The sequence below is a fragment of the Saccopteryx leptura genome, chromosome 2 (genome assembly GCF_036850995.1).
Source record: "Saccopteryx leptura isolate mSacLep1 chromosome 2, mSacLep1_pri_phased_curated, whole genome shotgun sequence".
Classification (NCBI taxonomy): Eukaryota; Metazoa; Chordata; class Mammalia; order Chiroptera; family Emballonuridae; genus Saccopteryx; species Saccopteryx leptura.
The window spans coordinates 342756764-342769430 of record NC_089504.1 but is presented as its reverse complement, the minus strand read 5'-3'; the positions used below and the strand labels follow the sequence as shown (position 1 = coordinate 342769430).

The following is a 12667-nucleotide window of genomic DNA, read 5'->3' as shown; positions in this document are numbered from 1 at the left end:
TACTCTGTTCCAGGAATTACCGCATTTAATCCTCACCACTGTTCTCTGCTTAGTACACAGATGAGGAAATTGAGCCTTGGGGATTTCCTGAATTAGCGTCTCACCAGGAGTGTGTAGTGTGACCCACACGCCAACCTAGTTTCGCCCAACTAAACTTCATGTTCTTTCATACACTATTAGCACCTGTTTGCAGAGTGTAATAAATTTACACTAGGACATATTTACACCCTGAATTTACACTACACTCTGAATAGACTGGCAGTGACTGGCCCTCATAGCCGGCTCTAGTTCGAGTTGGGATTTCTCTGATCCTTGAAGGGGGCTGGTCCAGATCAGCCTGTGGTCTGCCCGGGGACAGGGAACTGTGCACGGGACATCCTAATCTGGGAGGTTGCACTGTCCCTGGAAAATCAGCCATTTCTGACCTGGTCCGGTTTCCTGCCATCCTGTGTGTTAGAGAAGCGCCAGCTTGTGTAGCCCCTGCTGGGTCTCCCCTCTGAGTGTACATCTGAGTAGCTTGGGTGGCTTGGTCCCCCACACAGAAACAGCTCTCCGGTAGTACCTTAAAGCCCTTTGTGAGCCTTAAGTTACTTCGTGATCAAGAGTTGTAGTCAGTGCCACAAAAGAGCATGAAGCCAGCGTAGGTCCCTGGTGGAGGTCCAAGGATAGAGGACCCAGCCATTTCTTTCATTATCAGCAGGTGCAGAGGTGACACGTAGCCAGAAGGTGGCAGGCAAGGCTGGTATGATCCAATGTGGTAGGCCTGGCCTGACTTCTGGTCCCCCAGCCCGGGAAAGGGCTTTGCTGGGGAAATGAGAAGTGGAAGCTGTTAGCCACAGCCCCGTTTTCTTCACAGAAATGCTGATGCACGTGCAGCAACTCTCCCTAGATGCTTCATGTGTAAAGAAGCAAGGGCCAAAGAAGCCAGAGGTGGGTCATCCTGCTGAAGGGAAATGGATGGTTTGCAAATCGTGAAGTCTGAGACACCTTTAGTAAATTGATGTCCCACCCAAGTCATCTGTTTCTGGCCATCCTGGAAAAAGGTCAGAGGAGTGCAGCCTCTCGGCTAGCTCATCCCTGGTGTACATAGCCTGTCCTGTCCTCCCTGTGCTACCTGCAAATCCTCGTGGTCCACGGAGGCATTCACTGCCACCTGGGCCACGGACAGCCCTGGCCTAGCTAAAACATAAATGCCCATGGCCGCTGCCAGGCTGCCTTTCTGGGGACACCTCAGCCTGGGACTGAGCATGCAGATAGCATGGGTTGGAGAGGGGGCTGCCATATTCCAAATTCTGGTTTGGCTTTTTCTTTGCTGGAGTTAGAACTGTGTGTATCACCTCAAAGAGCCTGGGCTGGCCTGACCAGGCAGTGGCGCAGTGGATAGAGCGTAGGACTGGGATGTGGAGGACCCAGGTTCAAGACCCCGAGGTCACCAGCTTGAGCACGGGCTCATCTGGTTTGAGCAAAGCTCACCAGCTTGGACCCAAGGTCGCTGGCTCAAGCAAGGGGTTACTCGGTCTGCTGAAGGCCCACGGTCAAGGCACATATGAGAAAGCAATCAATGAACAACTAAAGTGCCCCAACAAAAAACTGATGATTGATGCTTCTCATCTCTCCGTTCCTGTCTCTCTGTCCCTATCTATCCCTCTCTCTGACTCTTGCTCTGTCTCTGTAAAAAAAATAAAAAAATAATAAAATAAAAAATAAAAAAGAGCCTGAGCTGACTGACTGGTGATGGCACAGTGGATAGGGTGTCAACTTGGGACAGTGAGGTTTGAAACGCCGAGGTCACCAGTTTCAGCACAGGCTCCTCTGGCTGTAGCACAGGCTCAACAACTGGAGCCCAGGCTTGCTGGCTTGAGCCCGAAGGTCACTGGCTTGAAGCCAAAGGTCACTGGCTCACCTGAAATCCCCCAGTTAAGGCATATATGAGAACCAATCAATGAACAACTAAGATGCCACAACAATGAGTTGATGCTTCTCATCTCTCCCTTCCTGTCTCTGTCTCTCTGTTTCTGTGTCTGTCTCTCTTGCTTAAAAAAAAAAAAAAGAGAGGCCTGACTGGTGGCGCAGTGGATAAAGTGTTGACCAGGAACACTGAGGTTGCCAGTTTGAAACCCTGCACTTGCCTGGTCAAGGCACATATGGGAGTTGATGTTTCCTTCTCTCCCCTCTTCCTCTCCCTCTCTCTCCTCTCTAAAATGAATAAACAAAAAAAAATTTTTTAAAAAAAGAGAGAAAGAGAGAGCCCAGGCTGATTTAAAGCCATGGTGCTTTCACCCAGCCGGAATCTGAGGAAGGTCTAAACCCTGCAGGTCTGCCCAGGGCCTGGTGCCCAGGAGCAGGACCAAGAGCAGTAGCAGAGCACCCGCTCAAAAAGGGAGCCTGACCTCAGCACCCTTGCCCTGCACCCTCTGGTCCTGGGGTCTTTGAGGTCCGTCAGTCTGCATTGTCACAGTCGGGAAAGGTACACAGTGAAAGTCTCCAGTGTGTGTTCCCCGGCCACCGAGCCCCTCCCTGAGATGAGCAGCTCGAACAGTTCGTCAGGTATCCTTCCAAGATTCCCTGCGTTTATAGCAGAGGGGTCAAAAACTCCTTTTATGCAAATGTACAGTATTTTTACTAGGCTTTGTTCACTGACTACTCTATTTTGTAGATACCTGGGAGTCTTTTGGAGCGAGCTCTGGGTGCAGTCCGCTGACAAGCACGCACAGGACGTGGAAGGCCCTGGGCTGTCTTGCCCAGGAGATGTGGCCTGAAGCAGGGTCTGGCGGCTATGGATTCACTGGCTTTTTTTTTTTTTTTGTATTTTTCTGAAGTTGGAAACAGGGAGGCAGTCAGACTAGACTCCCGCATGCGCCTGACCGGGATCCACCCGGCATGCCCACCAGGAGGCAATGCTCTGCCCATCTGGAGTGTCGCTCTGTTGCAACCAGAGCCATTCTAGCGCCTGAGGCAGAGGCCATAGAGCCATCCTCAGCGCCCGGGCCATCTTTGCTCCAATGGAGCCTTGGCTGCGGGAGGGGAAGAGAGAGACAGAGAGGAAGGAGAGGGGGAGGAGTGGAGAAGCAGATGGGCGCTTTTCCTGTATGCCCTGGCCGGGAATCGAACGTGGGACTTCTGCACGCCAGGCCGACACTCTACCACTGAGCCAAACAGCCAGGGCCTGGCTCTTTTATTGCCCCTTCCCCAACTCTTACTGATTTCTTTCTTTTTTTTTTTTTCCTTTTTTTTTTTTTTTTAGTTTTTAATATTAGCTTTGTTTGACCTTGGCCTAAATATTGGTATTGACCTACAGTCAGGTAGAGCAAAGCAAAGCAAAGGCACTGTCTTCCCCCTTGTCCTGTAAGCTGACCTGGAACGGCAGCATGCCTGGGTGGCGTTGGGCTTACAAGCCGCCCCCATCTTGTAAGAGTGAGCACCTACTCTGCGTCAGGCCTGTCACCTGCCCCTACCGATTTGTGCCACATCCCGGGAGGCGGGAGTGCTGTTCCCATCCCAGGTGGCACAGCTCCGCTTCCTGCCAGGCCTGCGGGACTCCACAGCTTTGCTGTTGGTCCAGGCTGCGTTCCCTCCACAAAGTCAGCTTGAGATTCACACCCAGTGCCCACTCGCTGCGTCCCTGGGGAGGCGGGGAGCCACTGTACTCGGGTCAGCTCTAGCTCAGGGCCCGGCCGACAACAGGAAGCAAAGTGGGGCAGCCTCACAGCTACTCCACTCGCCGGCCCCATTCCCTGACCCCCGCGGCTCCCTCACATCCATAACCTATTTTCCCTTTCCATTTAGGGAACATGTCCAGCAGAGTCAAGAACGCGGAGAGGTCAGTGTGGTAGCTGTTCCTCATCTAACTGCGGTCCCTCCCTTCCTAAATGCTTGCCCGCGACTCCCTCGGTGGCAGCATCTGCTCACTTTCCTGCGGCAGGGAGCAAGTCCAGGTTGTGTTGTCCCATCCTGTTTCCAGGGCCCGGGCTTTGGAGAGGACGGCAGGAGAAGGGGTCCACAGACAGTCTAGGCGGCGGGGCTGGGGCTTTCCTTTAGAGCCCAGACCCCATGCGGTCGCTTGCTCCCACATCCTCTGGCTGTTCCTGGCTGGCAGCTGGCGTTCCGCATCGTTTTCCTTCTGATTCAGAAGCAGTTTGGAGTGGGCAGATGAACAGCTGCCTACCTCTTTTAGAAATGCCAAACTCCCTGAAATTGACAAACAGACAGATTGACAGGCCCAGTTCCCAACTCCTCTTGGACAGCAGGAGAGTTTCTCCCGCTGGGTGTTTCTCCCAAAGATGCTCTTTAAGTGGCATTTATTCGTGCACAAGCAGGAGCCAAGAAAAGTCACTTGGCACCTTTCTTGTTCAAAATTTAAGGAAATCTGTGGGGGAATTGATTTTAATACTGTCTCAGTTAATTAGATAAGGAATCGCCCCGAAAAAAGTAATTAATGGGAGCTGCTGCCGTGCAAGAGGAAAAGCTGCCCTTTTTTTTTTTTCCCTTGGGTACCGGCGGCCTCCTCGAACAGGTCTAGAAGCTTGAGGTGCCAGCCTCTTCGGAGATTTGGTGGCTGTTAGTTCTGCCCAGGCTTCCAGCCCCTTTGGCAGGACTTCTGGTCACTGTGGGAAGGTAGAAATGGTTCTTAATGCCTAAGTGATGTTCTACCCTGTGCAAAATAACTAGCTGGTCTGGGATGGATCTGTTGATTAAATGACTTCAAATTTGTCCTCCCAGAACCCCTGTGCCCTATTTTTTTCAGGAACCATATTTCACCTTTGATGTGTTTTTACCATCCCTCTGCTAAGATTTCTGAATACCCTTTAGCTCTCTTTCTCTCTGCTCCTCTCCCCGCAGAAAACCATGGTCCTCATGGGAGTTCTGCCTGAGCGTGTTCACAGGCCCCTCAGGATTCTGAAACACCAGGAGTAAAGGTCTGGCAAGGAGGTTTTCGCAGAAACCAGCAGGGGCTGGGTTTCTCCCACTCAGCCAGGTTTCTGATGGGCAGTTGACAGCTTCCAGAATCCATATGTAGGAGGGTCCTCTGTCCTGCTGAGGAGCACGCTTAGGATTTTGGCACCCTGCAGCCTCTCCCCTCAAAAGTGGAATTCTTTCTCCCAGGGTAGAGGCCGGAAGAGCTGGGCGCAGATGCCTCACCTCTGCCAGGCGGAAAGGCGCACCTCGGGCCAACGTGTGTTCTGGCTCTGGGAGGCTCTTGGGCCTTGGCAGGGCCTCACCTCAGTGCTTCCTGTGTGTGCGGTGTGGGCCCTGCACTGCGCAGACGGATGGCTAATGCGTGCGCTCTTCCTTTCCAGTGGCCAGGCTGAAGGCACCATTCCTCAAAATTGAAGATGAGAGCAGGTGAGTGAAGCCTCCTCCCTCTTCGCTCACCCCCACCAGGACATGAAGGAGAGGTCCCAAGCTGATGTGGGGTCAGGGAGCCCCTCTGCCCCACAGCTCCGTCCCTCCTCAACGTGGAGGAGCCTCGCGGAGGCCAGGAGGAGCCTCTGGGGCAGCAGGGCACAGCTGGCACTCCTCTTGGCCGTGAGTCAGAGGTTAATGACCCTGTGTGGGAATGACCTCCTTGTAATGCTCTGCTTTTATGAGCTCGTGCTGTCTCAGCCGGGCTCGTTTCTCCGCGTCTGCTCCCTGGTATATGGCGGCCGTTGCACCCCGTGGAGAGCTAGTACAGTTCATTTTGGCCAAAGTGAGGGTCCTCGGGGTGGTGCTGGGATCCCCTTGCACTTGAAGAAGTGCTTCTGTTCTGCTGTGCAGAACCCCCTCTGGCACGTGGCATCTCACGACAGCCCTCGGTGGGACAGTCCATCCTCTTCCTAGTGGGGAAACTGAGGTCAGAGAAAGTGAGGATTTTCACAGAGCCACTCTACTGATGACATTTAGGTGTCCTCACTGTCCTGCCTGGTGCCTTCTCCACTCTGCCCTGTCCACCATCGGGCCCCTTTTTACCTGGAGCAGCAGGGTCATGTTGATGACCTGATGAGCTTTTAGCCATCGGGGTCGTCACTGACTCTTCAGTAAGTACTAGATCAGAAGTCCATGTGAATCTGTAATTATCTCAGAAGGGTTTTGAAGGGAAAAAGTCCGTGTGTAGCAGAGGGTTCTGGGACCAGAATTGTCTGGGTCCCTCAGCCTCACGCAGAACAGCTAAAGACCCAGCGCCATGAGCCTGACATGCCTGCCCGTCCTCCAGATGGGCCAGAGTCCCTTCTCAGTCCCTCAGCCTCACGCAGAACAGCTAAAGACCCAGCGCCATGAGCCTGACATGCCTGCCCGTCCTCAGCGTGGGTCAGACTGCACCTCTTTTCTGTTCAGAACACTGACCTTCCGAGGGGGCGGAGGACCAGCCCAGAGCAGAAGTGCTGCTCTTTTGCTCTGAGCAGGAAAATCACTGCACTGGTTTCCTTTCATTAGATTCTGTGAGGCTAGAGTTCTCAAAGGTTATTTTAGGATCAAGAAACAAAATGGGAAGGTGGGAAGGACTAGATCAGGAGGTGGGAGCGGTGACTTCCAGGCTGCTCTGGCCACACACTGGCTGTGAGCTTCGGTGAGTTCTAGAACTGCTTGGGCTTCGTTTACTCCACTTGTCCACTCAGCTCAGGGTGGCTGTAGGACTCAGATCAGGCAGTGAGTGTAACAAGCTTGCAAAGGAGACAGGGAGAGCAAAGTACTAACTTGACCTCGTACCGCGGATCAGGGTTTGTTAGGACCTAGAAGCTGTGCAGTGCAAGTCGCTTTATCGGCATTGGAACTAGGAGTGGGCTGCCGCCCTTGCTCATCCTCTCCCTTCCCCACTGTGGTCAAAGTGGCAGTTTTGTGTGTTTCAGGAAGTTTCGTCCTTTCCACCATCAGTTTAAATCCTTTCCTGAAATTTCTTTTCTGGGACCCAAAGACGCAAGTCCCTTTGAGGCCCTGACGACCCCGGGCGGCTCGCACCATACCAGGTGGGTCTTTCTGGTTCCTGAATAACAAGGCTGGTTACAGGCCAAGTCCTTCTCCTCAAGGACCTGCTGGTCAGATTTGGGAATGGCCATGTGTTAGCTCCTTAGGCGAAATCTATTCTGGGAACTTAGCCCAGAGAAGAGAGACCTGAGGAGTGTTCTCCATCCCTCCTGGAGCATTTGATTTGTGTTCAGAGGACAACAGGCTGGTTTCCAAAACTCTGGTCTATAACTCGCCTTCATCAGAGTCCCCTGTGTGCCATTAAAAATGCAGGTTTCTGGACCCGACTTCACACCCACCGAATCACCATCTCTGGTGATGGGGCCCCAATAGCTGCGTCCTCCCAAGCGCCCTGGGTGATTTGCTGCACATCGGAATTGGAGGCCTTTGGGCTAAACATAAGGAATGACTAAGTGGCAGGGAACCTAGGGGACCTCCTGCGTTATGTGGCCCAGAGTGGCTTAGCATCTTATTGGTATCCCTACTCTGCCGATGTGTGAGGTGTGAACCTTCACCGACCAGGGTGCAGAAGGAACAGAGCTTGCTTGATGGACTAGATGCCTTCTCAGACCCTTTCTGACTTCTGGGCCACAGAGTTAGTTCACAGACCAGGAGAACAGGACAGAGCAGACTCAGCCTGAGGGGTCCCAGGGCCAAGGAGGGCCTGCAGGTTCCATAGCTGACAAAGATGGCGGGGTCAGGAAGTAGTGCACATGGGAGGGGAAGCAGAAGGGAACATGGCAGTAGGTGGAAGGGAGACAGGAGGAAACAAGGTGATGTCCAGGTGCCCTTCACACCCCTGCTAGAAGGTGCAAGGGACACAGGGAGCCAGCAGGGACGCGATGGGTGTGGGGCGTGTAGGCGGTGCCAGCCTGGGAGGGTCTCGTGTGGGGGGTCGAGGGATTGTAATGGGCAGGTGGGGATCAGTGAAGCTTCGGTATCTGCACGTTGAGAGTGCGTTGGCCAGGGTTCCGTGGGGTGTGTGTGTGTGTGTGTAAAATCTGTGGAAGGAAATGTTGAAAGGGTTTTTTTTAGGTTTTTTTGGTGTTTTTTTTTTACTAATTAGAGAGAGGTAGAAGCAGAAACTGATTTGTTCCACTTATGCATCAGTTGATTCCTATATGTGCCCTGACTGGAAGTTTAAACTGCAATCTTGGCGTATCCAGATGAGGATCTAACCAACTGAGCTTCCTAGCCAGGGCAAAATGTTTAACTTTTTATATTTAAATATTGCCTGACCAGGCAGTGATGCAGTGGGTGGGGTGTCGGCCTGGGACGCAGAGGACCCAGGTTTGGGTCCCCAAGGTTGTTGGCTTGAGCACAGGCTCATCCTGTTTGAGCATGAGGTCACTGGCCTGAGCATGGGATCATGGACATGACCCTGTGGTTGCTACCTTGAAGCCCAAGGTTGCTGGCTTGAGCCCAAAAGTCACTGGCGTAAAGTCCAAGGTCTCTGGCTTGAGCAAGGGGTCACTCTGCTGGAGCTCCCCGGTCAAGGCACATATGAGAAAGCAATCAATGAACAACTAAGGTGCCACAACTATGAGTTGATGCTTCGCTTCTCTTCTCTCTCCCTTCCTGTCTCTTTCTAAAAAAAAATAAAGTCCTCAGTTAAGGTGGCAGCTGTGCAAGGGACAAGTAAGCATAAAGGAGGGGACAGACTGAAGCAGGGAAGGGTACGTGTAAGGTGGAGGCCGTCAGAGGAGTCCAGTCTCCGTGCCGCTGGGAGGCCTTTCCCCTTTCAGCCTGTAGGCCAAAGGAGCGGGTCTGGGTATGAGCACAGAGCTGGAACTGTCCTTCAAGGGGTTCTTGCTGCCACGCACCACCACCTCTTTTCACCTGTATTTTGAGATGCGAGAGCTAGGACAGGCTGCCCGTGGGGAGGTCTCACTTTCCCTGTTGTCCCTCCTCTACCCTTGGACAGTGGTGCCGCGTGTGGGCAGGCCTGCCTGTGCCTGCCCAGCTCCGTGGCCATTTCAGTCCATTCCTTCCCTGGCCGGAGCTCCAGGCCCTGGAATGGCAGTTCCTCTCTGAGGGCCTCAACAGTGACCACTGTCCCCCACCCTGTAACCTCCCCAGAGAACCCAAGGACCGAGAGCCAGGCCCACGCTCGGCCAGCCACCTCATGCCCAGGAGGAGGAGAGGGTACTGCGAGTGCTGCCAGGAGGCCTTTGAGGAGCTCCAGAGGGTGAGCCCCTTCCACTAAGCGGTTCTCCCAGACTGTTCTGAGACAGCACTTCCTGCCCAGTCGCACTGGTGTGGCTGGGGGGTCTGTTGTCCCCCTACCCTGGCCTTGTCTAATGCCCTGCCTCCTCTCACCCCCGGGTAGCATCTCCAGGGTGCTCGGCACCAGGGCTTTGCCCTAGAAGCCCACCTGTATGCGGAAGTTGATCGGATCATCACCCAGCTGAGCCAGAGCTTTGCGGACACCCCCTGCTGGGCCAGCCTTCCCAGGTGAGCGCCCGGGCGGCCCAGGCACGGGGGGCGGCTCCACAGCCTCTCTCCTGCTGCCGCCGCTCTAAGTGGCAAGGAGCTCTCAGGTTGGTGGCAGCTTTCTCTTTTCTTACCTTTCTTTCCCATCATCTTCCCTTTTGTTTGTTTTGGTGATCAGAGGTAGGAAAGACCTCCTTTGGTGGCTTTGGACCTGGGCCAGAGCACCGCTCCCTTCTAACACATGGGCATCGCCACAGTGTGGAGGGCTGGGAGCATTCAGCAACTGCACTCCCGGTCACGTGGCTGGTCATGAGCCTGTCTGGCCTTCTAGAAGTGTGGAAGGGGGATTCCAAAGTCCCTCCCATGTGGCTGAAGAGCAAGGTCTTTCTGCCTTTCTAGAAGTTACCTCCAGAAAGAAAGATTGCAGGGGGTTCTTGGAATTCCAGGTATCTCTGAGCTTCCACCAAGGAGCTGCGGCTTCATCTCTCAGCCCAAGTCTGTCTCGGGCCTCCCTTCCGGGGCCCAGCTTAGACAGCCAGGCTCTGTGCTGCTTCCTCCAGCCGCCAAAGGGCCCAGCCTCCTCTGAAGTTATTAAATGGAACGGCCTCTAACCTGTTCCACTGGCCAGTCCTGACCACAGGCTACAGAGCCGAGGGAGGTGCAGACAGCACTGGCCACTGCTGCAGGGTCGGTCCCAAAGAGGGGGTGTTTTACAGGGCCCCAGAGTGGGCAGGTCTCCCCGAAACCCTAGAAGAGTAGTACCATGTGTGCCCCGCCCCGTGCGCTCAGCCCAGCCAGGGAGGATCCCAGCTTACCGCCTGCTTTGGGGTTGAGCCTTGTGGCCCACAGGGTATTTCTGTCCCCGCAGGCACCCAGGCTCCCCAGCTTCAGATTGTGACCCTCTGTGTCCTGAGACTCTGCCTCCCAGCCAGCCCTCCTGTGGCGGGGCAGCGCCTCCCAGGATGAGGGAGGAAGACGACCACCGGGATCCAGGCATCCTAGAACAGGCTGGGACGGTGGGCAGCACGAAGGCACCAGCTGAGCATGTGGGGGCTGGAGAGACACCTGGACCAGTAGCAAGCTGCCAAGACCTGAAGGGATCTGTTGATGTCATTGTGGACCCCCCAGGGACACTGGTGTCCAGGAGCCCTAGGTGCCAGTGCCTCCTGACCAGCTCTGGTCTTGCGGACCTCTCCTCTGGCCCAGACCCGGCACTTGTTGGCCACAAGCGGAAGATTCAGTTCCCCAGTGGCAATGCGGAAAAGAGGCCAGGGATGTCCTGGCCACAGGCCTCATTCTTTGTCCCAAGAGCCCTCAGCCAGTGTGACACCAGGACAACCCATGGCAGACATCTCTTCTCTCCTCCAGACCATGAGTCCAGGCCTCTGACCTCCCTTCTGACCTTGTGCCACCCACAGACCAGCCTCTCCCTCTCAGACCCCTTACCCTGGCAGCTCACAGACAGGTCTGCAGAGCTCTGGACCCCATAGCCCTCCTGGCCTGGGGGAGGCTATTCCCCAGGATCTGAGGATTGTGAGTGTGCAGCCCCTAGACCTCTCAGCAGACTGACCAGCTTCCCAGATGTTCTGCAGCCCCAGGCCAGCCGTCAGCACACCTGCACTCAGCTGCAGGCATGTAACCCCCAGTCCCCAAGAGGACCTGCAGAGAGCCAGGCTCCCTCTCTCCCCCACCCTCTGCCAGCCCCTGCCTCCCAGCACCAGCAGCAAACTGTTCCTGTGAGTCCCCTCCGGCACACAGCTTGGGGGAGGGGGGCAGACGGCTCCTAGCTTGAGGGCCAGATGCACAGATACAAGTCCACCTCTACAGCGAGCAGTGCCACAGGGCCTCTCCAATGGAGCCAGAGGAGCCTGGGGACTGGCCTTTGAAGTCCAAGGAACAGCTGTTGTCATGGCCAAGCTCCGAGTGGGCCGAGCCAGTCCTCCCACCCACCCAGTCTTCAGGTAGGACCAGGAGAACCTGGGCCTGGGGGCTGTCCTCTCCCACCCCTCCCTCCAGCCATGTTCCCAGCTGGGCAGTGATCGGTGAAGGGCTTGTCCAGCCATGGCCAGCTGCCCACTTGCCAGGAGGCAGAGGCAAGATTGGCATAGGGCAGGATCACAAAGAAGCTGGAGCAGCAGGAACCCTGGCCTGGCTTCCTGTCCCTTCGCAGGCACTGGCCTCTTTGCAGAGCCAGGGTTAGTGTTCCCCACCCCCACCCAGCCTCCTTTCCACAAGCCTGTGGCTCTCCTGCTTTCCAAAGTGCTGTGGTGTCCCCTCCCCCAGCCCCCCACGCTGTGCACACATCCTCAGGAACATACGAAGCAGAGGAGGGCTCGGCTGCAGCGCTCACAGCTCCCGCCCCCTGCACTTGGTGGGCCCAGCACTGACCTTTCCCCTGAGCCCAAGATGTGGCCAGATGCCCCTCTGGGGACAGGCCCCTCTCTGCTTTTCCCCGCCTCCATCTGGCTGCCCACCGGGCTTCTGTTCCAGGGTCAGTGGCTCACCTGCCAACTTCTCCATCACTCCCCCCCTCTCTCCCCAAGGACCTCCCCCCATTTCTTTCAGCCAAGCCATTAATCTGGAGACAGAGATGGGTTTGCTATCGATTCTTTGGCCACATTTTTTTATTACATTTTGTACTGTGGTTCTTCTCACCCTTCTCTGCCTCTGCGTGTTTGTCTCTTTAAATGTTGAAGCTACCAGAAGCCTGGTGCCATTCTGTTCTCATTTTGGAGGAAGAAAGGGGGGCCTAGCTGCGGGTGAGGACCTGAGCTGTTAGTTTGGAAATAGAGCAACCGTGTATACACCCATCACAGAGGTCATGGTTGGCCTTTTTGTGCCATTCCTGTTAATTTCACAATCTTGGTTCAAGAACTGTAAATAAATTTGTTAATAACAAATAGCAAAGCAATGGGGCTAGAGAACAGTGTTGGGCCTTCAGTGACCTGAGGCAGTGCCGAGGGCCAGTTGACATGGACAGTATAACTGACTAGCAGGACAAGAGCCTCCTGCAGGTGAGAGAGGCCTGTGTGAGTACCCCCCCCCCCCAGGGCTGGTGGGGCCTCTGTGTCCTGTCCTCAGTACTTGACGGCTGCTTGCTGAGTGGTCACCGTGGAGGGCATGCTCACCAGCCTCTCTCAGGGAAACCCTTTGCTCTGACTAGGACCCTGCTGAGGGCCTTCTCCCCTTCCCTGGGTCCCAGACAATGGCTTCCTTCTGATCCCTGGTGTGACACATTGTGATGCTTCATCCCCGGTACCTTTGCATGACACTGCCACTCTGGATGAGAAGT

General features: G+C 55.0%; 1 protein-coding gene across 1 annotated transcript in view; it reads left to right on the top strand.

Moving 5' to 3' along the window:
* The window catches only part of DBF4B (DBF4B-CDC7 kinase regulatory subunit), a 30448-nt gene extending 18431 nt beyond the window's left edge, over window positions 1-12017 (top strand). The window contains exons 7-13 of the mRNA XM_066363955.1: window positions 857-930; window positions 3787-3820; window positions 5298-5343; window positions 6828-6944; window positions 9022-9130; window positions 9272-9396; window positions 10244-12017. Of these exons, the coding sequence (XP_066220052.1) occupies window positions 857-930; window positions 3787-3820; window positions 5298-5343; window positions 6828-6944; window positions 9022-9130; window positions 9272-9396; window positions 10244-10865 (1127 nt within the window). The 3' untranslated portion in view covers window positions 10866-12017. The remainder of the gene's footprint in view (window positions 1-856; window positions 931-3786; window positions 3821-5297; window positions 5344-6827; window positions 6945-9021; window positions 9131-9271; window positions 9397-10243) is intronic.
* Window positions 12018-12667: the final 650 nt, after the last annotated feature.